Below are 25,936 nucleotides of genomic sequence, written 5' to 3' on the forward strand. Positions count from 1 at the left end.
TGCCTGTGCTGCTGCAGGGCCATCAGAATCTCTTTCACCAGAGTCTACTGTTTACTTTGTCTGCTGTGTGCAACTCTTAACTGAATCATTGTTTTCTTGAAAAATAATAAAAAAAAAAATTAAAAATAAAAAGGAAAAGGAAAACAAAAAGGAAAAGGAAAAGGAAGAGGAAGAGGAAGAAGAAAAAGAAGAAGAAAAAGAAGAGGAAAAAGAAGAAGAAAAAAAGAAAAAGAAGAAGAAAAAGAGGAAGAAAAAAGAAAAAGAAAAGAAAAAAAGAAAAAAAAAGAAAAAGAAGAAAAAGAAGAAAAAAGAAAAAGAAGAAAAAGAAAAAGAAAAAGAAAAAGAAAAAACAACAAAAAGAAAAAGAAAAAAACAACAAAAAGAAAAAGAAAAAGAAGAAGAAAAAGAAGAAGAAAAGGAAAAAAGAAAAAGAAAAATAAAAAAGAAAAAGAAAGAAAGAAAAAGAAAAAGAAAAAGAAAAAGAAAAAGAAAAAGAAAAAGAAAAAGAAAAAGAAAAAGAAAAAGAAAAAGAAAAAGAAAAAGAAAAAGAAAAAAAAGAAAAAGAAAAAGAAAAAGAAAAAGAAAAAGAAAAAGAAAAAGAAAAAGAAAAAGAAAAAGAAAAAGAAAAAGAAAAAGAAAAAGAAAAAGAAAAAGAAAAAGAAAAAAAAGAAAAAGAAAAAGAAGAAGAAAATAGAAAAAGTGAAGTTGAAGAAGAAATTGGAGAGAAGAGGTGAGGCAAGGCAAGAGGAAAAAGGAAAAAAGGGAACAGAGGAAAAAGGGAAAAAGGAAAAACGTAAAGCAGTTGTAAATGTTTTCTTCCTGAGGTTTTTGTGGTGCTCAGACTTGTGAAATATATCACAGCCTGACTGCTGACCTATTACAACTGCTTGAGGGCCTCAGCCAAAAATTCTGATACTGATACAGCAACATATAATCAGCTCAATCTAAAAATAAAGAATGATGCTTAGAAAATAGTGTAAGATTAATTTATTTACAAATATTTCAGCCAGTTATATTTAAAAAAACCCTTTATTCTGAAGACCGAAGAAGAATAAAAGCCTAATTTGGAAATTTTAGATACACTGATTCTTTGCTGTTCCTTGGGGGTATTTTTAGCGTTGGCTTTTCCTTTTCTGGAACCTTCTAATGTAACAATACCTTGCACCACAGTGCTGATGCGGGGATCAGTGATTCATTACAAGCTAATCCGGGAGACATTAGGTTTACAAGTGTCACAGACACATTAGATTTGAGAACAAGGACGAACACAGTGGTGAAAGGATTGTAAAATGTACAGAGAATATCCCCATAAGCGGGTACTACCATTAGTTTTGCAGGAAAGCATTAGTTCTGAAAATTAATTTTGTATGTGTAATTACTGGTCACAGCTGTTTAGGAAGTGGTATTATAGCAAGTTAGACTGAAATCAATCAAAAGAGGTTTTATTTTTTTTTCCATTTGAGATTATCTCACTGGTTTAAGTAGCACTCTTCGTACTCAGAAATCCCTACATCTGTAAAAAAAACCACAGAGACCGTAAATATCTAATCAGTCTTGAATAATTCAGCTATCTTCGCTTGCACATGATCTACATACAGCCTTTTAAACTAGCTCTCGGCTAATTCCTTCACTACGAACATCAGTCAGTTATCTACAGGGTTTGATATAGTCTTTATAGAAAGAGAAAATGGCAGAAATCGCTTTACTTTTCCTCCGTAGATAGTCGGTAAAGATTCTCGCCCAAGTACTCGAGCCGCTCCCGTTGTTCCAGGTCCTGGTACAAGCCTTTGGGGACCTTGCTTAGGCCATAAACCAAGCCGTACAGGCAGCCAGCAATAGAACCAGTAGCCGCACTTTCTCCTGCAAGTTTAAGCACAATTGCAATGGTCCCTCAGTGTCACCTTTGCATACACAACCAAAACCTGCCCTGCACAGAGGAGGAAATAGTAAGCCACTGATGGAGCATGGTGGGGGCACGTTGGGTCAGCCCCAAAGGCTTGCATCACCCCGCGTCCTGCCTTTGGCAGCGCAGGTGAGGGAAGAAAGCCCAAGAGTGCGGTGCCAAGGCAAGGACGTGGCGTTGCCTCTGCGGCTTGCACTTCTGGGCTAGGAACTCATTTGGTTTGGGGAAAATCCACTCCAACACAACAGCTCTTGCAAGCAGCTAGCCATCGTTAGGAAAACAAGGAGGAAAGAGTAATTGCAGGTGTCCCTGCTACAGGGCAAATGTCCAGGACTGGATAGCGTCCCTTCTTTCAGCACAGCACGGCACTGCACGTGCTTTAAAACATCCAGCCATGGTGAGCAGCTTTGATGCCCTGGGTGGTTCGTGCTCGTGGGTTCATGCCTGCCAGGCTCTGCAGTGAGGGGCTGTGAGCTCTCACCGCTGCATTGGGGTGAGTGACCAGAGCCATTGCAAAGGGCCCATGCCAGGCAGGGAGGGAGCGAGTGATTCAGGGCTGGGGTCCTTCCCCCATCGCTATGCTGGCCCTCTCGAAAGCCCAGCAGGATGCAGCTGCCAGTGAGAAAGTTATCTCTTGCAAAGCTGTAAAATTAATTAACTGTGTGCCTCTAAGTGCTAGATTTTATCTGCCTGGCACTTGATTTTGTACTGGATTATTTTTCTCCTTTACTTGGTTTCGCTGTGTGCAGCTAAGAGGTTGCTTTGCCAAAGGCACTAGCAGTTTGGTGGGGGAAGATGTCAGCCCTTTACAAAGCTATATACTGGATTTACTCACACACTGCTGCTGAAACCATGAGACTTAGGTGGAGCTACATTTGAAAAGCACCATAACCATCTTGTGTGGCAGCTGCTGCCACAAGAAGGGGGTTTAGGGGATAAAAACAGGGGCGCAGATACAACAGACAACATGGCAGACTGGTCAACAGTGCAGCTGACAGCCAGGAGGGCTCTCTCCTACCCCCGGGGAGGGAGCAGTGGGGCAGGAGCTGCATGGGACCCTCACCTCCGTGGAACATGGAGCGGTTGCAGAGCTCCGTCCAGTCCCCGCCGCAGCCCAGCAGGGCGTCGTAGGCGATCATGGGGGCGTCGTGGCCTCGTCTTCCCCCTCGGCCCTCAGAACTCCACCTCCGATATGTCTGCGGGAGACACAGAGGCATCAGGGTAGGGCACTGGAAATGGGGACATGGTGCATACAGCTGTGCTAGGGTGGCTTCTCCCCCACCAGGTGGGAACAGCTTGTCTTGCAGGGAAAGGGCAGTAGGCAGCTGCGTTGGCACAGGATGAACCAGCACAGCGGCAGCTACCGCAGCCTAGGTGATGCCTGAGGTGCAGCAGGTATAAGCCCGCACCCCAGCTTAATGCACCAAGTTCTTGTCAGGCCAAGAAGCTGGCTTGATTTTAGCAAGCCAAGAATGCCAAAAAGTAGATCAAGATACATTCGAAGTTCACATCCTAGAAATTCCTTATTATTTAAAAAATTAGGATTGGTAAGGACTTACTTTGTCAGTCCTCTTCCTGCCTGTTGGAAATATTCGCAATTCCCCTTGTCATTTGCAAATTAGAATCATAGAATCATAGAATCATTAGGTTGGAATAGACCTCTGATATCATCAAGTCCAGCTGTTGACCTAACAGCACCATGCCCACTAATCCATGTCCCGAAGTGCCACATCTACATATTTTTTGAACACAACCAGGGATGGTGACTCCATCACTTCCCTGGGCAGCCTGTTCCAATGTTTGACAACTCTTTCAGTAAAGATATTTTCCTAATGTCCTGGTGCAACTTGAGGCCATTTCCTCTTGTTCTATCACTTGTTACTTGGGAGAAGAGACCGACCCCCACCTCACTACAGCCTCATCTCAGGTACTGTAAAGAGCGATAATGTCTCCCCTCAGCCTCCTCTTCCCCAGACTAAACAACCCCAGTTCCCTCAGCCGCTCCTCACAAGACCTGTTCTCCAGACCCTTCACCAGCTTCATTGCCCTTCTCTGGACACGCTCCAGCACCTCAATGTCTTTCTTGCAGTGAGGGGCCCAAAACCGCACACAGGATTCGAGGTGCAGCCTCACCAGTGCCGAGTACAGGGGCACCATCCCCTCCCTACTCCTGCTGGCCACACTATGTCTGATACAGGCCAGGAGGCTGTTGGCCGCCTTGGCCACCTGGGCACACTGCCGGCTCATGTTCAGCCAGCTGTCGACCAGCACCCCCAGGTCCTTTTCCGCTGGGCAGCTTTCCAGCCACTCCTCCCCAAACCTGTAGCGCTGCATGGAGTTGTGGTGACCCAAGTGCAGGACCCGGCACTTGGCCTTGTTTCAGTTAGTGAAGTTTTACGTGGCAGGTGAAAAAGTTCCGATTCAGTAATTTCTTTAAGGGCTCAATTTCAGACTATGTTAATTCAAGTCCCCTTCTCTGACTTTTTCTTCTACAAGCATTTGTTGAACAAAAGTGAAAATAATTTGCAAATATAAGAAACATTTCTTCCCTGGGAGAAGAAAGAAGAAAAAATGCCCCAAATCCACATCAAGATTTGCAAAGGAAAATTGGATTTTCTCCAGAGGATGTACCTCCAGGACTGACTTTTTCCTGCCCCAAATCCCTATATTAACTCAACACTGATAAATTTATAGGAAAAAATACCTCCCTTTAAAGGAAATGAGCAGCTTTATTTCCTGAAGTTTAGGTCATATGATGGCAAGTCAAATTGTTGCTGCTTGGCTGGCTCTTGGCTTCTGCAACGTGTACGAAGGGTTTTCTATATCTATTCACATTCACCTCAGACATTACATACTTGGTTGCGCTTTATCTGCATACACATCAAACAAGGCAGAGTTGGACTGCAGTGTCACTCTGCTGCTTTTTTTTTTTTTGCAATCGAGAGAGGTATTTATGTCTTTATGCTGTCCTCTGACACGTGCAAACTTTCCAGCCTTCTTGCTGCAGTTTGGATGCTGGTGGAGCAGTACTGACACACGTGTAGTACTACCAAAGGCGAGAGGACTAAGCATGGAGGTGCTATTCTGGGTGCACAGGCAGGCGGCTCAAGTGTCACTCCATTTAGCCCTTAAGATCTCTGATGCACTGCAAATATCTGATGTCATCTCGCCTTGCTGAAACAACTTTACGTTAGGGATACCTGTCCTTAGGATTGAGCCCAGGGGGACTTAACTGCACCAAAGCAGCTTTTCTCAGACTTTTCCGAAGTCCAACCTCCTTTCGACTCCTGCACCTTCGTGCAGCCCTGAGATGCAGCACCAGCCCAGCTTCCCCAGGGTGGGCGTGTGAGGATCAGCAGCACTGAGAGCATGGAGGGGGCTGTCAACATGCACTCCTTCCTGCTGAAGGCACTGAGCTGCTGCCAAGCCCTGGAGGTAATTCACATGTTCCCTCCTTGCCATAAACCCCTGTGATCTGTAATGACGGCTGTCTCTGACTTCCCCACCCTCCAGGAGCTGACCTACTGCTGGCTAGCACTCCCTTTCCATCCATTTTGTTTCCCTTTCTGGGTCCTTTCACAGTGCTGGTTTGAGTAACTCCATCTTAAGGGAACAAGCTCCTTAGAGTCTAATTGACCTGGATGACTTTGCTTTGGTTCCTCACTCACTCTGTCGCACACCACGTCCAGCACGGGAGAGTGAGCAGGACGAGTGACTTGTTTGCAGAAGCAACGCTGATCCCAAGTTTCTGCCTATTCACTGTGTATCTAACATGTTCCTAACACATATCACTGAAAAAGGATTTAATCTACATTGGCCCATCTTATGTTTATACATTCAAGAAGGGCTAATTTGTCTTTTGTCCCTACAGTTCTAGTTACCTACAAATTTAAGCTGTATACCTGTTTATACAGAATGTGGTCTTTGCTGCTTAGCATTTCGAGGTGTTGTTTTTTGTTTTGTTTTTTTTTTTTTTTGAGAGGAAAATTGCCTTTGCAATGTACTCAGATCAATCCAAGACATGTTTGGGTGCTTCACTTTCACATCTCCTGCAGCTGGTATATGCCTGCAGAGAGTGTGCCTGGTCGAGCAGGAACATGCATGCAGTGACCTGTTGGCAAGAGTGGTGCCAAATATTGATGCTTTATTAATTACCTGTAGAAAGGCAACCAGCCATACCTCCAGCCAGAAGCAGCCAGCTAGTCTGGAGGGAGTGCAAAGGAAAACACTCCTGGGAAAAAGGCAGGCAGAATGGTTACCTTCTTCTCATTTATTCTTTCCATGGCTATGAGCGTGCTCAGCTTGTAAGCAGATTAAGTCTCTTCCATCAAGCTGTGATCTCTGGCTCACTGTGGAGCTTGAGGGTTAAGCAACATTTTTGTTTCTTGTGCATGAAAATGAACAGCTCAATAGGCCAAACTAGTTGGGCTTGGGCAATGAAGGTAAATTTTGTTTCTGCATTAGGAATTCATGCAGTTCTCTCTTGAAATGTAATCATGGGAAAATACTGTTGGGTGTCATCTCTCCTAAAGTTCTGTTAAGACTCTGGTAGAACTGGAAGGAACAAAAAACTAGTGACAAATTCATGGCACTGAATTAATATAATGAAATTGGGAGGAAATCTACTCTTCATGTTTAGAGTGAGCAGTTTCTTATTATCCACAGTCAATTTATCCACTGTCACCTTTCACTGTGTAGATGAGCATCTAAAAATATACAAAGTGAATTCTCAGAACAGAACTCTGTTTTAATAGTCTGGAAAAAAGGATTGATTTATGGGGAAAGGTGACAAGAACCACATACTTATTTCTTGGCTGCTAAGTGGAGACCTTTGAGAAGTGCCAGCACATATCAGAAAGCTGTAAACACCAGGGAAGAAGACACGTTATTTCTATTGAGTTAAGAAGTTACAACCAGAAGTCATGAGGCAAATGAAAGATCATGTATGCTATAAAATAGTATCCCATGGGATGTGGTGAAACACTGTCTCTCGAGACACTTAAAACTAGCCTGGGTACACCCTGTGTTGGCAGAGAATTGCTTAGGGTGGCTGTCTTCTGTTCAAAGGACTGTAACCAAGGCCAGCTCCTAGTACCTGAGGGGATTTCTGTGGGACTCTGGCCATAGCCCCATTAGGCTTCAATAAGAAACTCTGACATTTGGCTTTTCCACCCTCAAATAGCTGTGGCTTATGTTTTGTACCTGCTCTGGGCATCAACACATCTGACCGTTAAGTCTGTCTCTCTGCACTGTTCCCTCCCATTGCAGCAACCCCAGGACCAGTGGCAAGTGCTTTTATACACTAATACATACACGTGCCAAGCATGGAAGTTGTGTTTTCTTTCTTGAAATTTTAGAAAAAAAAATATAAAGATATCCTGACTGCTCTGGCACTGGAAACAGTTGAAAAATACTGGTGTGTCTCTTTGAAAACACCTCTCCTGGTTCAGAGCCTTTCCAAGTGTTTTCTGAAGTTGCAGTTACCTTTTCTCTCTCCTCTGCGTCATAGTTGTCTGGAAAGACAGGTTTATTCTGATTTTCTTCATTGATTTCTCTCTCCTCCAAATAAAACTGCCACTTGGCTTCGAAGTAAAACCAGTGCTCCTGATATTCTGAATGCAAAAGAAATTATTGATGTAGTGTTTCATTTCAGCAACATTTTCAGTTCTACTTCAATAAATTTTAAAGAAAATTACAGTATTCACTGATCTGAAAAACTAGGTATTTTATAGTAACGTACATTAAGCGGGCATATGCATTTTAATATGGAGTGGGACATCTAACTGGAAACAGAAGACGTGAATGAAGAAAATATCTTCAGAATCTTGTGCTATTTTACTGGTATATTAAAATTACATTAAGTTACATCAAGATGAGATTTTTAGAGAACTTACTGAGTAACACTCCAAGGAAAAGGTACGAGTCAACAAAAAGAGAGAAAAAAATCAATTCTATGTCAATTTTTGTATTCCTTTACTGTTATCAAATAATAGCTTACAGGTCCTAAATACAAGTTGCCTCCTACCTCAGTTATCAGTTTTTAATCACGTAATTTCTCCAGTATTTCTGTTCCGTTTCCACAGTATTTCTGTGTAATCTTTCAGGAAAAGGCAGCTAGGAAGGCCCAAAATTTCCATTTGCGTATATGTGAAGGACAGCCTGATTTTTCTTGCCTTAAACAACTTGTGTTGCAAATTTCACATATGTGTCTTGAACAAACCTGTTTTACAGTGTGAGTTTTCTGTATTAGCCCTAAAAACAGCCTGCTTTGCAGTACAGCCTGCTCCAGGGAGGGAACAAGCCCTGTGAAGGTGGAGCAGTGCTCCCTCCTCAGAGATGAGCTTGAAGCGGTGCTCCCTTCTCGGAGATAGGAGGGTGAAGCGGTGTTCTCCTTTAGAAACTTTAGTTGGGGCAATCGATAAAGGGGGGCTTCAGTTGGAGTGGCTACCCAACCTCCCCTATCCAAACGGACAAATCCTGCAGAAGACGGGTGTTTCTGGACTTGGGGAGGCCCACTCCCTTATCTACAAGTGGACGCTGGACTTGAGGAAGTCCGCTCCCTTATCTATAGTGGACAAAACCCCCTTGGAGCCCCCAAAATGTTGCATACTGCTCCTGTGTCCCAATTAGAATGAAAAGCGAGGAGGGGATAATGTGAAAAGGACTCATGAATATTAATAGAAAGGGACAATAAAAATACCAATAATCGAGAAACAAGTGTGCATCCACCACCAAAGAACCAAAGGTCAGACCAGACCTGTGAGACATTGCTGGACCCCAGGAGTGGTGATATCTCTTTATCTCTTTCTTTCTTTCTTTCTTTCTTTCTCTCTCTTTCCCTCTTTCTCTGTTTTACTCTTTTTTTTTCTTCCTTATTCTCTCTCCATGTTATTAGATAGAATTAGGGAAAGCCATACCTTTAGCCAATCTGTGAAATATTATTTTGTCCGATCTGTGAAATATTACTGCTATTAAAGTGTGTCATTGCTGCAAATCTACTGACCAAAGAGGGTTATTAACTCGCTACCTTTGCTGAGCAAAGGGTCTCTGCCATGCAGAGGAAAACCCCTTTAAAAAGGAGGATACAAAAGATTCACCTACCCTAAAACTCATGAAGTGGAATGGGACAGTATATTATAATATATATCAAATGTAGTAAAAGGGATAAATAACACACACATCTGCTACCTGTGCCCATAGAAATAAACCTTATTTTAATAACCACAGGTCTTTCTCCATTTTTTCTGTCACTTTAGGAAGAGCATCTCTAAACATGCTTAACATTATGCGTGTAAATAATCTTACTAAATTCAGTTTATTTTTCAAGCCAATGCTCTGGTTCAACCTTTTTATAAGGCCTTAAAAAGGCACGTAAGTCACACTGACCTGTTAAGCATATACACACACACCCGTCTGCAGAACTGAGTGAAACCCTGCCTGGGAAGCTGATGGGGTAAGGAATTAGAAACCAGTGAGACGGGCCAGACAGCTAAGTATGCCAAGGCAAACTAGCAATTCAGTATGTGACTACTGGTGTACAGTTTAAAACAAAATTGAGCAACGCCACTTCTTCCCTGGCTCTGTCCTGTTTTGCTCTCTCGGTTGTGTGCTGCAAGTGGCTGAGGAGCGAGCACACAACCAAACCACTTCCCCGAAGGAAGTAATCTAATTTTGCTTCTTTTCCTAAAATGCCATACAAGTCAGCCTCTTCGGCAATTAAGATCTTTAAAGTGGTTTAACTCCATGTCAAGAAATCCAAGCTGCCTCGTAGGACCTGATACTTTCACAAGGTTGCTGGTTCCCCGGCCCCAGAAAGGGATGAGCCTTCAACCACGTGGCCTTCTATGCCTGGGAATGCCCAGCTGCCCTCTTCCAGAGTCCATGCCTCAGTTTTGCCTGATTAAAAGGAAGCCATTCATTAGAAACCTACAAAAAGGAGGTGTTTAGAAAAACAGAATGGAAGCGCACTCATCAGGCCAAGAAGAGCATCCTGAGGGAAAAAAATGTCACACAAAGAAAATATTGGTTGAAGTAAACTACCGACACCCACTCCAGCAGCTGGGTACAAGACTGCTTTTAGAAATTCAGGTGACCTGACAGGTTTCTTCCTTTGTGTTTTTTTTTTTTTCCTATTTTCCCCCATGACCTTAGGACATGAAGGCCCCAAAAATGAATGTTTTCTACGTAGCACCTCAACAAGCAAGGAAGTGTGTGATTATTCCAATGCATAGACTCAAAAACAAAGGGATCAAGTAATTGCAGGAGATTTTGGTTGCATGGATGACCTGTAGCATGGTCAGAAATCCCACACAGCCAGCCCTAGCAAGGCTCTGCCCCATCCCTTGAGCCCAGCCTGAGACAACGGTCACATTCAGGTCCACAGGACTGTCTGACAGGGAATTGCAACTGAATATCAGAGAGGGGTGCTGAGTTGAGCCCTGTGTGACTGAACACTGTGTTTGTTATCCACATGGGATAATGCAGCTAAAAATGAGTTTTCTAAAACTGGAGGACTCTGGTAGGATTTCTTCGCAGTGCATCTCACCAGCCAAGGAGCTTAACTTTAATGCAGGAGACTTTTCCCATTACCAAAATAGGATGAAGCTCAACAATACAAGCACTAGCTGGAGAGCATGCCTCAGGAGCCCAACGTGCATACCTCCACGCCAAGGGGTCCTGCTGGGGTGGAGTGACAGGGACCTGCTGCAAAGCTACTCGGAGAGGAGCTCACTCACACTAATCCTGCACCTGCTCCTCATAGGTCTCGGCTAAAAAAATCCTGATGCGCAATGAGGCGCAGACGAAAATGCAGGGGGTTTCAGAGGGGCTCCCTGCTGCTCCTTTCAGATTTTAAAGCGGCAGCTTTCCTTCCTGGGTAAATCTTCATTTTTGAGTGCCCTTGATTAAAGATTTCCACTGAATTTAGTCTTTCTCAACAGCTGTCCCTTGAGATTAACAGAAAAACCTCTTTCCTCAATGTTTTAATGTAACAATACTCATCTGTCCACAGCAGGTCTCATCGTTACAAACACATCACTCCCCAGCAAGAGGGGATTAAAATACCTTTGCCCTGAAGTTCACGTACATTAGTAAAGTAGCAACATCAAACTCAGTAGTTGTGTTATGCTCAGTTGTGTTAAAGCAAGGATAGAACATGTTGTACCTTAAATATTTGTTCAGAAACGCAATTTGTGGTCAAAAGCTAACTCTTGGCCACGAGGCATCTGCAGGCGAACTTTTCCTGGCAAAATGAGGAATGTCAGTGGTTTTTCTTATGGAAAACATTGGACTCTGTCAATTGATGGAAGGGAGATGAATAATTCATATCTCAGCAGTCAGTTTGCCTAATAACCTGCTAAGTACCATTTCCTCTCTCCCCCCTGCCCAGCAGTCTTTGAAGACTCCCAAAAAACGAAACTGCAGTAGGGCATTATCATTGTTATTTCTCTTTGTGTTTTCCTCACCAATACACCAGGCAACTAATGGACAGTAGAAGAAGGTGGCACCACCTGAGAAGTTTACAGACTGAGCAGAGAAAGCGGGAGGGCAACCTGTGGGCACGGGAGAGGAGGGAAAGCAACAAAATGAAGAGCCTGGGGCATGATGTTTCTTCAGTGTCTTTCTAGGGGAACTTAGTTTTAAGAAAATAACTCTTTTGATTCAAACACGTTACCTGCCATGTGGCGAATGGTCTTCTTGCAGTATTCTTCAGCCATCGGCACAACCTTCATCATCTCTCTTCCCCACTGCACAAGGGGTTTCCCTTGTATTGCATACGCCACAAAAAGAGCTGTGCATAGGGACCCGAGAAAGCCTGGAATTCATAGATAACAATAATTACCAATACGCGGTCTCTGCTTGTACCATCCTTGTCTTGTCCCTCGTAAAATCATTAGTGGAATACCTCATGGCTGTCGGGTAGGTTAACGAATGTACATAACCTATCTGTGCCTGTTTGCAGCCTGGCACGGTGCCCGTTGGTTTGCGACTTATTTGACATAGAAAGGAGCTTCTGTTCTCAGTGGTGTAACATGACAGAAATTGAGGTAGGGGTCAAAAATAAACATAATCCACTAATGTGATACTGAAAATCTTCTAATTGAAGTCACATGAAATAACTGACTTGCGCAAAGTGATTCGATTACAAGCTATATCACCTTGCTTACCGAGTCATCCAGCTCAAGGGCTGTGGTTGTTAGATCTAACACTATTTCTGGCTCATTTTATTCTAAGGGGACAAGTCCATGTCTTACTCAGACAATTGCTTCTTTCCTCTAAGGGAACAAGCCCGTGTCCTCCTCTTTCTTCTAAGGGGATGTTGTGGTTTGAACTCGGCTGGCAGCCAAACACCGCGCAGCCACTCACTCACACTCCCCAGGGAGTGGGGGGAGAGAATTGGGTGGGTAGAGGTAAGGAGACTCATAGGTTGAAATAAAAACAATTCAATAATTGAAATAAAATAAAAATAAAATAATAATTATAATAGTAATAATAATAGAATATACAAATGGTTGATGCACAATGCAATTTCTCACGACCTGCTGACCAATGCCCAGCCCATTCCCAGCTAGCGATCTCAGAGCAGAGAAAATCCCAAAGTGTCAATCCCAGAGCAAGAGGGACAGACCCCCAGCTAACCCTCATCTGTATACTGAGCATGACGTTGTACGATATGAATATTCCATTGGCCAATTCAGGTCCGTCACTCTGGCTATACTCCCTCCCAGCTTGTGGTGCACCTGCACAATAGCCAGACATAGGAAGCTGAAGAATCCTTGATTTCCTAGCAACAACTAAAACCATCAGTATATTATCAGCATTCTTCTCATACCAAATCCCATTCTGAATCTAAACCACAGCACTATTGTAGCTACTAAGAAGGAAAGAAATTAGCTCTATCCCAGCTGAAACCAGCACAGGGGACAAGCCCATGTCCCCTTACAGGAAAGAAGCAATTGTCCAAGTAAGACATGCTGTCTGCCTGCTTATCTAGGTCTTCCACTGTAGCTACGAATATACTAAAGACCAACTTTCTGTTAACTGGCACTCAACGCTTCCATGACGTCAGAAACAGAGGTGCTCATTTCTCATATTTGCTTGCGCTTGGGACATTCTGTCAAAGGCAATGAAACCTACCCAGTGCAACATGCAAAAGAAGATTAAGAAAACAACTCAGTCATTTAAATAAGCCCTGGGTGAGCAAAGTGTTGATGTGTGTTCTTCTCTCAGTACGTGGGTCCAAAACCATTCACTCATGCATAGAGGTAAGCATGAACTTCATGTGTTTTGCTGAAGGTAAAACCAAGTTATTTTAGGAGGTTACAAGTCCAGATGAGACAATTACTCATTCTCTCTGCCATAAGACCTGCAATACTAGATCAGGCCAAAGGCACATCTAACCCAGGATCCAACAGGTGCTTTCAGAAAGAATAAAAAAAACGGTAGATCCAGCTCAAAGGGTTTCTTATGGCATCTAACCCAACTGCCATAAAGATCCTTTAGTGTTACATTCAGCGTGAGGGAGGCAGCAGAGGGCTTAGAGGGCAAAGCAAAGGACTAGCAGGGAGCAGCAGGTGGTGAAGAGGGTGGTGGACCCTGCGATGAGCCCAGAAGTTTTTAGGGGGGCTTGCACTATCTTCCTGCCTGCTCTCCAGGTAGCTCCTTCCCCTGCTCCCCCCTACTCCCAGCAGCCCTCCCTCCTGCCCCTCACTGGTGAAGAAAGCAAGCCCCAGCTGAGGTTTCTGGCTCTGCAAATAATGCCAGTACAGAGTGAGCCTAATTGGTTTGCCTTCTCCGCTCCCCAGAGCCTCTGAACTAGCTTAGGGGTAATTTTAATTACTCAGCTTGATTGCTTTTAACAGCGACAGCCCTTCTTGTCCGCTTGCCTGATCCCTTTGGAACCCAGGCGTATCTGTGGACTTTGCAGCTGCCTGTAGCAGCTAGGTCTAAAGCTTAACTACGCATGACATAGGGAAGTATTTCCTTTGTCTGTCTGTTTCAGACCTGACTGACATGTCAATTAGGTTTTCCCTGTCTTTGAGTTATGAGAATCACAACTGATGTTTCCCTGGCACCTTTTAGGAAGCTAGTGAGATCCATGGTGGCCCTTCCACCCCGCTCCTCCTCGCCTCCCTGTCATGCTACTTGTCTCTTTTCCCAGCTGAAAACTCCTTCTGGTTGTAATTTTGCCTTGTATGGAAGGCTTTTGATGACTTGAATGCTCCTTGCTGCCATTTTCTGGCTCCTGTAAGTGCTTTCTGAGGTGGGAGGCCCAGAACTGCAAGCAGTCTTACTGCTGTTAGTGCACCAGGGACTTTACACACTGGCTTAATGATATTTCTGCTTTGCTTTGAATTCTTTTTCTCTAATTTTATGCCATCCTGATGGCTTTTCTGATTGCTTCAGAGCACTGAGCGTGTTGAACGTGTCACCATTCATTATGGGTTTATTTATTGCTATTTAAAGCAGACAGAATGAATACACACTTACATAGCATAAAATTATCAGAACGACAGACATGAATATTCAAAACAACATTAAATCTACTTATTTATGGTTTGTTTAGAGACTGTTTCAGATTGTGTCCTAAAATACGTGGAGGTAAATTTTTTTGACTTTCTACCTTTACTTACAGTGATTGGATGTGACAAAACCTGTCAAGAGAAAAACATTTTTATCCTCTGAACCATAAAGTTGCATGATAACAGTGAGTCATCTGGATGTACATGAACCCTAAAATTCGATCAGGGCAAGTGCTTTGAACAAGACAGGTTGTGTTTAGTTATTGGGATTTTAGGAGGGGGAACTCCCAGCCTAAGATTGCTGTCTGCATAACATACAAGAAAATATAAAGGCTTGTATAAGTAAAATATATATGTATATACTACCCAAGCAGAATTCAAAACAAGGCCTTGGAGTCTGGAAAGCAGCAGCAGTTTAACTAGGTGAATTCACAGGAGTCGCATTAGTCCCTGCAGAAGTGAAAAGCAGCCTCAGGGACTTCAGCGCACCGACATGTCGGCGGACATTACCTGTAGGGTGGTTATGAGTCATTCGTCCGCATTCAATGCTCACTTCAATAAGCGACTCCAGCCTTTCTGGCTTCCAGTATCGCATCCCTAAACACATGGCTTTGGTGGATGCTCCAAATCCAGAACCTAAAGTGAAAAGATAATGCCAAGCATTTAAAAGGTGACTAATTATACACAAGTATGTGGATAAAATGTGAAACAAGCACATTTTACTAATTCAACAAGTTTTGAAAGTTTCTTGTGAAGAACTTTGCTTCCACACAGACATTCTGGTCCTACAGATACATTCCAATATTCTCAAGCGCTATGAAGAGCATAGCTGGTTCAGAAAGCAGCATGCTCTCTTAATTCAGACTCTTACGCCACCTTTACTCATTCTTGGCTGACGCTGCTGTTTTGCTTGCTCTAGATGCCAGCACTAGAAACAGAGGTTTGAGAAAAAAAAAAAAAAAGATACACTTTTACTGTGCCCTTATTTTAGTAGTCTTCATGCTGAAAGCACGCGATTAAAACGCTTTATATGAATATCACAGTCGATCTTACAATTTTAATGCATGCTTCATCCTAGAGAGCTCCACAGGTAGTTCAGAAAAGAGTTTCTGCTACATACAAAAATAACTTGTCAAAAAAGAAACTAAAGGCTATGGAGCTATGGAGCCAAATCCTTCCAAGTTAGGCAATGTCAGAACTGAGGTTGCCCTTGTGACCTGGAATTAGTGCTTGTGTGCACACTCATTACGGTACAGCCTGCACTTACTGAGCTTAGTCTTGGGAATTTCTGCCTCGTGCAGCATGTAGTTTATTTATTGAATAGCTAATTCAGAATTTCTTTTAATCCTTGGCATTGAGCGCATGATCCCAGGTGCTCAACTTTTAAACACTTCATTGAATGGAGAGTTAAATTTACTAATGACTTTCTCTGCAGTACTTATCACAGTAATATCGGGATCCCACAGAAGTTTTAATGAGCTTATCTTCACAAGGCACCAGTGAGGTGATTATCTCCTCTTTGCAGCTGGTGAGCCAATGTCCAAAAAAGCATTAACTCATTGCAGGCATCCACCCGGAGATGGATAGGGTTCGATTTTTCAAAGTACTTGATGCTTTTCAGCACTGTCTTTGCTCAATCACACTTCCCAGTGACCTTGGGTATAGCTGAGAGCAGTCAGCATTTCTTTACTTGGTCCCTGGAAGATAAGGGGCATGTTTATGCCAACTAATTTTAGCCTCTGTGGAACCTGCATCAGGAAGGAGCACAGTCTCCCTGTCTTTCCCAGATAGGCAGCTTGGAGAAATGCTGTATCTCCATTAGCTGGTACGATGGCGTAGTCAAAGCAATTCCTGGGCCAGAGTGAATTGAAGCAGCAGATGCCAAGGAGCCAGGATCAGGGCTTTTAGTCATCTATCAGCTGCTCCCCTGGGCTTTGCCTGCTGTGGGTTCAGAGCACCAGGGGCTCTCTTGGAGCACTGTTTGCTGTTTGGTGTCATCCCAAGCAGCTCCAGCTCAGGTGTGCTAAGATCAGGAGTGTGATCAAAGTGTAGTACTGGGGGTGGCAGGAAGATTTACTCCAAGCCAAACTGAAGTCTGAGCCAAACTAACTTAAGCCACCCATTGGCATCTCCAGGTGCAATACAGACAAACTAGGAACTGAATCTCTCTCTTGAGAGAAGAGCTCTTCTTCTTCCTGGAGAGCAGCTATCCTGAGTGAGCACCCTGGTTAGGTGATCTAAGTAGGGTAGTTGAAGATATTTCTTCCCTCCCTCCTCAGAGTCTAATGTGCAAATTTTGCATGCAATAACTCTTCCAAGAAAGGCCAAACCCCTGATAAATGTGACATGAAAGACTTCGCAAGATACCATTTTATTCCCTCCAAGATCAGAGCTTGCTTCCTCATCCCCTGCTAACCCTCCTGATAACAGTGAAAGGGGCCCTCTCCAGAACAGCTTTGGCCACTGCTTCTGATGAAAAGGCTGGATACTTGTCCTGCAAACAGTGTGTTTGCTCCTGTACCTCACATATGCTGCAGCTGCTGTGCCTTGTTATTAAGGAACCAGGAGCAGATAAAACTGTCTGCCTATCCCACAATCACATAGCAACCACAAAGAAGAATCAGGAAAGAAATCCGGTTTCCCAGAGCACTGGTCAGCTTAACTGGGAGAACATATCTTCTCCTGCTTGCAAGACCAACCTCTTCACCAAACCATCTGCTGCCATAGAGCCGCATGAGATGTCTTCTTCAATATGCAGTCCTCCTTCCTCCAAAGGACACAATCTGTGCTGATTATCGAAGAGGGAAGGGTGTTGTGCTACACAGAGCCACTAATTAAATAACACCTTTTAGTATATCCAAAGTCAAGGAGGCACTACAGTAATCTGACTGCTAGTCTGAAGGTTCATGTCTTTGCGACTTCATCGTGTTCCTCCAGCCTAGGAAGTTACATGAAAACCTTCGGCAGAATTAGAGAAAAAAACTCAGTAACAAAAAATTCCATCACATGAAGTAACACTAATCCTAGACAGGGCTTCAGGTGATTAGCAGCTGTTAGCTCCCAGTATCTACTATTTGAATCAATGAAGGGACAGCAAGACTAGCCCAAACAGCAGGGGAGACGCCTGTGTAAGAACATAAGGACTGTCCTTCACGATCAGACCAAAGGTCGACTTAACATGTCTGACAGTGGACAATGGAGAGGATACTTAAGAAAGAGTAAAAGAAAAATACAATGATGTTACCCCTTTGTACTAATTCAGCTGCTGACAATTTTTCTCCCTGATCCAGGAGGCAGCTGGCTAGTTGTCTTTCTGCTTAATAACCCTTGAAGGATTTCCCTTGGGGGAATTTGCCCAGCTCTTCTTTTGAACTCACATGAACTGTAACATCTGCAAATTGGCGTTGGAAAATAGTTGTGCAGCTTAATTAGGTGTTGTGTGAAGAAAACTTTCCTTTTGCTTGCTTTGAACTCATGACCTGCCAGTTTCATCTGAAGTCCCTAGTTCTTGTGCTGGAGGAGACAGTGGGTTTTCTCTGTCCCTAGTCATGTTCTTCAAGTTATCTATGACTTTACAGCTCTCTGTTGTACTGTCTCAGACATCACAGCCTGTGGAAGCAGTTTTTACTAATCCAACTATCCTTCCTCATATGCTTTCTAGTTCTCTTACGTCCTTTTGGGGGGAGGGAGGGACCAGATTGCATACAGTAATCAAGAAACAGCAGCTATGGATTTATACAGCGCTGCAAACATGTTTTGTGTTTGGTTGTCTGTTCCTTTCCCAGTCGTTTCTAATAACCTGTTTGCTTTCTGGCTCTTACTGAGCACTGAAGCGATGTTCTTGCAGAACTACTATAGCTCCGCAATCCCTTCCCTGAATGGTAACTGAATCAGCAACAGCGACTATGTGTATAAAATTAGGATGTCCCCTGCCCCACGTACAACTTTTCACTTAATCTGCATTGCATTTGGTTCTGCTCCTGTGCCACACAGTTATTCAACATTGTGAGCATCTTCTACAACTCTGCATCATACTATCTTTGACTTTGCTGACTCACTGTGCACTTGCATTTCCAAATAGCTTGTGGACGAGTTGAACGGCAGAGGTCCAACACAGGTACCTCCTTCTCTAAGGAGAAGACAGACTGCAGTCTCCTGCTCCTCATGTATTGTCTTTTAATGAGTTGTCCATACTCAGGAGAACCTTTGTGCCATCCTGTAGCTTCTTAGCGCCTCATCACTTAGTGCCTTTAGTGAGGGACCTTATTGAGAGTCTTTTGGAAATCCTAACAGACTGTCTTCACAGTGTCTCCTTTTTCCTCCTGTTTCTTGGCTAATTCATGAGCTTTCTGATAGATTTCTGAGGTGTGACTTCTCTTCACAAAAGCTGCGTTGACACTTTCTTATTACATCATTTTCATTCACACACGACATTATTCTCCTTTTTAGTATGTAATACCTCAGTCTGCTTTTCTTCACTCTATGTCTGTAGAATAATAAATCAGCTTAACATCTGCTAAGCCCTGAAGAGGATGTGAGTGTCATGACTACAGACTGTTCTGCATGAGAACTTAGAGCCTGGCACCTTTCTCTCCTGTCCGTCTGCACCTTATCCTTCTATTCATTTTTGCTCTCCAACTTTCTGCATTTAACTCACACTTTTTCCTCGTATTTCTCTACCAATGCCACCAGCAAAAAGGCACTGTTCTCAAGTGCTACTAGGAAGCCAAACAGCTGCTTTGGTAGCTGCAAATAAAGACCTGCTTGGATGCTGCAGCCTCAGCCTGAAATACACACAGTACAGGTAGAGCCAAGCTGCCATTTGACTAGACTTTTGCAGTGTGTATGAAGGCACATCTCTGGCTCTAGGGGCACCACCTCACTCAGATTTTGGTTCCATCTCTCATATATCAGCGATTCTCTTCTGAACAATTCGAGGTTTTGGCAATGGAATGAAACATTCTTACCGCGTCTCAGACTCATCTGCATCGAAACTTTGAACAAATGCTGACAGACAAACAGAGGCAAACACTCAATGGCGAAAATTTTAACCTTGAGCTTATCAACGTCATAAATTGGAAACAAGCTCTTAAAATGGAAGGTGTTTGGTAGCCTTGGGCAGGTCTCCGGCAGTCGCAGGAATCTCACCAGCCTTTAACATAACCTGGGTGCCTCTGCAATGAGTATGGCAATGAGCATGACATGAGGTGGCAAAGACACACACTGGGCAGTTTGGCTTAAGAACTCAGTGTGCTAACTACACTCACAAGAATTTGAGCAGAGAAGTGTCATACAAGCAATGCAAAATTGCCTAAGCTAAGATTTCACTGGTCCATGAAGGCTGGCACAGGAATTCTTGCTAGAAGTGGGATAAGATAGAGTGACCCCAGGAAAGCAGCATTTTAGTTCCAGCCCATCCAAGCTATTAGCCAACTGATAGGCATTCAATGCCCGTGGTATGTTTTTGCCTTGAGAAGAAATTTGTGAAAATCCAATTTAAAAGTTAATTATGTCCGTAGCAGTGTCAGGTCCCATGGTAGGCTGAACATCTCCACCTCAGGTCACTGGTTCTTTTGCTCTCAGGGTAATAAAAAGGCTTCTTGAGATGTTCAGCATGATATTTGTCAGACCAGATGGAGGTGGGCTTTAGCTGCTGGGTCTCAAGGCAGGAATTAATTTTAGATCCTTTTAGCCCAGAGTATCCCAAAAGCAAATAGTTCATCGTGGAAAGCTAGGGACAAGGAAGGATAGAAGAACAGATGTAGCTCCAACACAGCAATGAGCCAGGGAACAGCCATGCTCCACTGCTGGAGGTGTTGAGAGATTCTCAGGGCCAACAGCAGCTCCCACAATTATTTTGACCAAAATTTTACTCGCTGTCAATCAGAAAACATACGACAACTGCCAAAGGGGCGCTTTCTCAGATCTGCCTGGCTAATAGCAGGGTGGGCAGAATACACGGAGAGGGGTTCCTTTTCCCTCCTTAGCAGCTGTTGTGAGAAGCAGGGGCCAAGCGAGGGATGCTTTATGTGTCAGAGAAAACTGACTGCAGAGACCCAGAAATAGCCATGGCATTGTGCCACCGGGTCTTTGCCACGATGTTACATCAATACGCAACGCTGTTGAGCGGTGCCAATACATGCTGCAGTGGTAGAGCTTTACACCGACACGGCGCAACGACTGCGTGAGCTGCCATTGTCTTGTGGCTGTCTGGATCTACCTCCTTTTCTGATGTGGTGTCTCTACAGGCTTTCAAGATTAATTGCGCTGTATAGGTCCATGCGTATGTGTGTGCACATAGCTGTACACATGTTATTCAACTTGAAGTAGAAATTCAATTCATCATAATATGAAATGATCACAAAGAGAAAGAAAGAGAGGGTTGTGGGTAAAGAAACAGGTCTAGGAATATTAGGAATTATGAGCAAAACAGCAGGGTATTCACCTGGAGAAAAGTCTCTGCTTTCCCTCCAGGGAAATTGGTGCTTAGAGCAATTTACAGGCTCAGCTTTTTTTTTTTCAGATCTGCCATCAATGAAAAGATCCAAAACTACAAACATTTAAAGGAAAAACGGCAGAAAAGATTTCTTAAAATAACCATTAAACTCAAGGACAAAGATCTGGACCCTGAGGCATAAAGCCAAGAACAAAGTCTCTTTAAATAGATGTTAAAGAGGGAAGGGTTCATTTACGAGAGGACATAGTGCCCTACAGAAGGAATTCCTGGCAGATCTCTTGCCATCCTCAGGCAAACATGGAAACGTTTCAGGGGTAGTAGCCTTTGATGTCAGGGGGAAAAAGGAAACAATTTCCCTACAGCCACAAACACTGAAAGCACGCATTATTCAAGTCAGGATCTATAAATGGAAAGTGGTACTGTACCCTTTTCATTGAAAGGTGTGTGCCAAGCAAGAAGGTAGTTGTCTGGTTTTAATTCCCTGCAGCCTTCGATGGTAGCAGGGTCTGGCCGCCTTCCCGAGAGCTTGTCGATAGCATCCACGTAGCGTTTTACCAGCTCCCGGTACAGATCTTCTAAACACCAGTAATCTGCTCAGAGAAGGGAAGAGAAGGTTGCTATGTGAAGGCAGAAGAGCAAGAGAGCACTGAAAACAAACAAGCAAGCTCACTGGTCATTTAATAGATGTTCCTATTTCCACTTCCAATACATCGAGTCATGTTTCTGGTGCCGCCGTCAACACGTTTTTACACATCATGAGAGTGGGCTGGAGGGAGGACAGTCTCATCTCTCTGTTCTCATCTTTTCCTGCTTTCCTTTCCACTTTTAATTCCTTTAACTGGAAAGCTGAAGGCATTCTGTTCATCAACAGTATCTGTTCAGGGGCTTTATTTAGACTCTGTGGTGTGAAGTATTTACAGAGGTGTCTAACTGTAAGGCGAGTGTGCTGCTGCCATGGGGACTGGGTGTGCACATGAAGCCAGCTGTGCCTGGCTCATCCCGTGCCTTTGTGGTCATTTGCAGACACGAAGCCAATTTAAAAATGAAAGCCTGTTTTTTTAAATTACCACTGAATCATTAAAATGAGATGTGCATGATTAAATGCAAAAGCAAGATAGTGACCTTGTCTTTTAACCTGCATTTTATATTTATTTTATCTAAGATTTGTAGGTTTTTCATGCAGGCATCCCAATATCTTCTGTCCATACCGTAACCAGAATAGCAGGCTTTTATAAAAATGATTATAAATATTAGTACGAGTAGTAAATCCCTACAGTCTGTAGTATTCTAGTAAAATACTTTCTGGAATAAGTTCACTAACAATAACTGTTTATTGATTATTTTTACTAAGGCCTACAGTCTCACCTAAGGAGGAACCTTCCCCCTCTTAAACACACACAGTTTCTTCAGTATAGCAGCTTCTCTCAGCTGCTCTTGCGTGTAGTTGGGATTGAATAGCCCTGCCCTCGGTTCTTGCCAAGGAAATGCTCCCACTGGTATCTATTACAGTTGTGTAATCAGTGGGAACTGAGGAGGCCATAAGGATTTGTCCATTTATACCTTTTCTATGTACTTAGACAAATCCCGTTTAGTACTTGATTTGACTCACAGATCAAATGACACAACAGGGGAAGTTCTAAAAATATCGTCATTTTGTCAAATATCAGTGATTTCTGGTAACTGTGATTTCTGTGAAACCACAAAAGAGGTTTAATTTAAGAGAAAGTTTGGAGCCCCGTAAGTCAGAGCCACTTGAAAGTGCCAGTTATGCAGACAGGATAATAAAGAAGATGCAGGGTAGACCAAGATTCCCCTCCTTTCACGTAGAAAAATGCCCTATCAGTTACGCTGACCGTCTTGCATACAATCCTAAAGGAACAAGATACTTTCAAGCTTCCAACTCTTTCCAGGTTTAGGAATCCAGTGTCAATTTATCCAAATGGGAGCCAGGAGCAGCATTTGCTGCCCAGCAGCTTCTGCAGAAGCCTCGTTCCCAGAGCCAGGGTTCCTATGGTCCAGCACCTCCGGCCTTCCCCAGCCCACCACGATTCCTGCACCTGAAGCCAGGCTGCTGTCTCAGCCGTCAAATCAATAGGAAGGTCTCTTTCTTTAGAAGTGAACTCTTATTTTTTTAAAACCTCTGTTCAAGTCAGAGAGGAAAAGGCTTCCCTCGTTGCAGGGATAGTTCACCTGTTTTTGATGATGCTGTTCTGCTTCTTCTCTTATGGGCCAGATTCTTTCTGGAGGCAGACATTTAATATATACTTCATTATCAGATCAACCTTTCAGTCTGTGCACATGGTGGATTTGGGGAGTGCCACCTCAGTGTGCAGCAGCGCCCGTATCCCCTGTTGCTTCTGGCCATGGCCCTGCTGGGATGTCCTCCATGTGGCTGGCAAAGTGCTGGTCAAAATCACCCCTCCAGGTGAGAACTGCCTTCATCCTTAACACAAACCTCCACCTCATGCTTAGCTGCTGCCACAGCCCCAGGCTGGGACCTCTCCTGAGGGTAGTGCCCCAGCAAAGGGACTTCATGGTGAGCCTAAGCTCTGGGCACGTCCGTCCCAGCCTGCAAGCATCCCACACGTACCTGGAGGTACGCACCCACGGATGCTGCCTGCGGCCGGCGGGCAGACAGCCAGGTGAGCGGGACGTGCAGGGAGTGGGGCAGTGAGGGACAGGAATATTTTTATTGCTTATACCCCCTCTTTTTTTCTGGTGGGTTTTTTTTTTTGGCTGGTAGTGTTCCAGGCACCCAATATATTCTTTAAAATCTCAGTCTATGCAGCAGAGCTCCCAGCTACACGGGGAGGACATGTCCCCAGGGCTGGCGGCAGCTGCCTTCAGCCTCATGGACCCATGTTCACTTTCTTTAGCTTCACTCTTTTGACTTGGGTGATTTGGCACACAGGCTGGGCCATGAGCAAGGCAAGAGGCTTTTCTGCGTTCCCGTTGCCAGGAGAAGACACTGTTGGGGGCAGGAGCGGTTCTGTTTCCCCTGTGGGAAGCAGTGAGAAGGACTCGTCTTCCCCTGTCCACCAACGTTACTATGAAATTAAGATTTCTTACTAAGATGCCTCACTCCAGGTTGTTGCTTTCTCACCAGCCCATGAAAGCATCTTTTTAAAAACCTTGCCTGATCAGGCCAAAGAAATGCAAGTGTAGGATAAACACAGCCAATGGGAATTATAGCTGAGACTTTTTTCTTTAGAGCCATAGTGCTCCTGCTATATTTAAAAAATAAGATTTATTATTTTACTATTAGTCTAACTGGCTTGGTTGCCAGAAGTCATGGTTTTAGAGAGTTCAGTAAGCAAGAAACATATGATATGTATTTAATCATAGCCTATATTCAGAAATATGTTAGTCATCTTTTTTCTTGATAGGGTGACATCTTGCCCTTATCTTTAGTGTATTAGCTACCCCTTAAACCATTGGTTAGCTAATAGCCCAGTATGAAGTGTCCAACACACTCTTCAACTGATCTCTACGTACTAAATTTAGAGCAGATTGGAAGCAGGCAGATAAAGCAGTGAAACAGAGCACAAGGGAAATTTCATTGACTTGAAGGATACATAGCTACATTGTGAGCTTCTGCTACTGTTAGTTACCCAGTGTTACGCTATTTAAGAAAAATCAGGAATATTTTTACAGAGATTAAAAAAAATGATTCATTCTGAAGAGGCAAAATATTGCTGAATGGTCACTGTCTTCTGGTGTCTTTTGATGATGATCTCGACAGTCTTAGAAAGCTCTAGTTTGATGGGTAAGGTATTGATATAAGTATCGTCGTATCTTATAAAAAACTATTCCTACCTTAATAAAAACCGAATGTTCTTTCTCAAAGTGTTGTAATGTTAGAAGACGTGTATTAATAACATACACCTTTCTGACAGACTTTATTATAGACATAGTATGTTAGAATATTCTTTGGACAAAAGACACAGAGCTCTCCTTATGAAGATAATTGTTCCTTTTCTGGCCTTGCAGGTTCAACCCTTTGCCCAAGGGGCAGCAAAGAGGAGACAGCACTAGTGATTTTAGCCTGGAAGAGGTATCAGGCTGACTCTACTCCAGCCTGGAGTTCTGGACACACGTTAAACATGTTAAAAATGCACTTAGAAGAGCTCTTATCTTTTACAGAAGAATCTCTAGTGGCTATATTATTCCCTGACATATTCCAGCGTACAGATAATTGACTTAGCAATTATTTTTGTAATGCTGGGCATATGGTATTTTAGTCTTTAAAGCTTTACTTAACTGTATAAACCTAGGGAAAATATAGGGAGAGACCTTCCACACTCAAGGAATCAAAACTCCCCAGTTTGTGTGATGGTTGCAGGATTATGCTCCCAGAGGAGACAAGCTAATGCACATTATCATTCACATAAGCAGCATTTCTGACACGCTTTCTCATGACTTCCCCAGCAGTCAGGCTCATTTTAAGAAATGCAGCATCTTGACAACTCTGTTCCTTTCCAGACTGCATTCGCTAGTCCCATCGTACCTACCTGTGATGACAGCCTCTGCTGTAGCCATGTGCATGAGAGTGTTGTCACTTACTGGCCACTTGTCGGGAGAGAGCACCAGGTTCTCGAGCCCTCCAATTTCCTTCAGCTCCTGCTGGATTTTTGCACCTAAGGCATTGTTTTCTCGGGAGAAATTGCGATAACCGAGAGCATCCCCTACCCCAGCCAGCACAAGTGCAGCCTTAAATTTATCCATCCCTGAGACACCTTCTGCTTTCCTTTTGTCCAAAACAGCCACTGAATCTTGATCTTCCTTTGTTCCTTTGCCTTCGGCTCAGCTCCCCCGACACTTTATATCAGCCATTGTGTCACACCGAGAGCGCTCTCTATAAGGCAAGGACTTCCTTTTCTGGCTCTGCAGATGCCATCTCTTGTCCGGGACCCGATGGAGAGGAAATATTTCATAACCCAGGGATTTTGCAGGGGCTTTGTTCAATGGAACCGCAAGAGCAGACCCACAAAGCAAAGTGCAAAAGCCTCGTTTCTGCAACCCAGCGTAAAGCAAGCCAGGAAATCCTTAGCCCTA

At 43.7% G+C, this 25,936-nt stretch overlaps 1 protein-coding gene across 1 annotated transcript; it reads right to left on the bottom strand.

Annotated features, from left to right (window-relative positions):
- Nucleotides 1-1,020: 1,020 nt before the first annotated feature.
- Nucleotides 1,021-25,936, bottom strand: LOC104347218 (inactive ADP-ribosyltransferase arh2). Its single transcript, XM_009952184.2, has 7 exons — nucleotides 25,393-25,936; nucleotides 21,307-21,471; nucleotides 14,935-15,060; nucleotides 11,577-11,717; nucleotides 7,388-7,515; nucleotides 2,967-3,099; nucleotides 1,021-1,860 (listed from the first exon to the last, which is right to left on the bottom strand). The coding sequence occupies exons 1-7, from the start codon at nucleotides 25,604-25,606 to the stop codon at nucleotides 1,703-1,705; spliced, it is 1,065 nt and encodes a 354-aa protein (XP_009950486.1). The 5' UTR covers nucleotides 25,607-25,936; the 3' UTR covers nucleotides 1,021-1,702.

The sequence above is a fragment of the Leptosomus discolor genome, chromosome 1, assembly GCF_034619465.1.
Source record: "Leptosomus discolor isolate bLepDis1 chromosome 1, bLepDis1.hap2, whole genome shotgun sequence".
In the NCBI taxonomy this organism is placed as follows: Eukaryota; Metazoa; Chordata; class Aves; order Leptosomiformes; family Leptosomidae; genus Leptosomus; species Leptosomus discolor.

What these genes read in the sequence shown, in the direction of transcription:
- LOC104347218 (XM_009952184.2), bottom strand. Translation starts at nt 25,606, where the DNA reads ATGGATAAATTTAAGGCTGCACTTGTGCTGGCTGGGGTAGGGGATGCT. An exon ending in AGCAGAGGCTGTCATCACAG is followed by an intron (nt 21,472 to 25,392) that starts GTAGGTACGATG and finishes TTCTCTGAGCAG; the next exon opens with ATTACTGGTGTTTAGAAGAT. An exon ending in CACACCTTTCAATGAAAAGG is followed by an intron (nt 15,061 to 21,306) that starts GTACAGTACCAC and finishes TTTTCACTTTAG; the next exon opens with GTTCTGGATTTGGAGCATCC.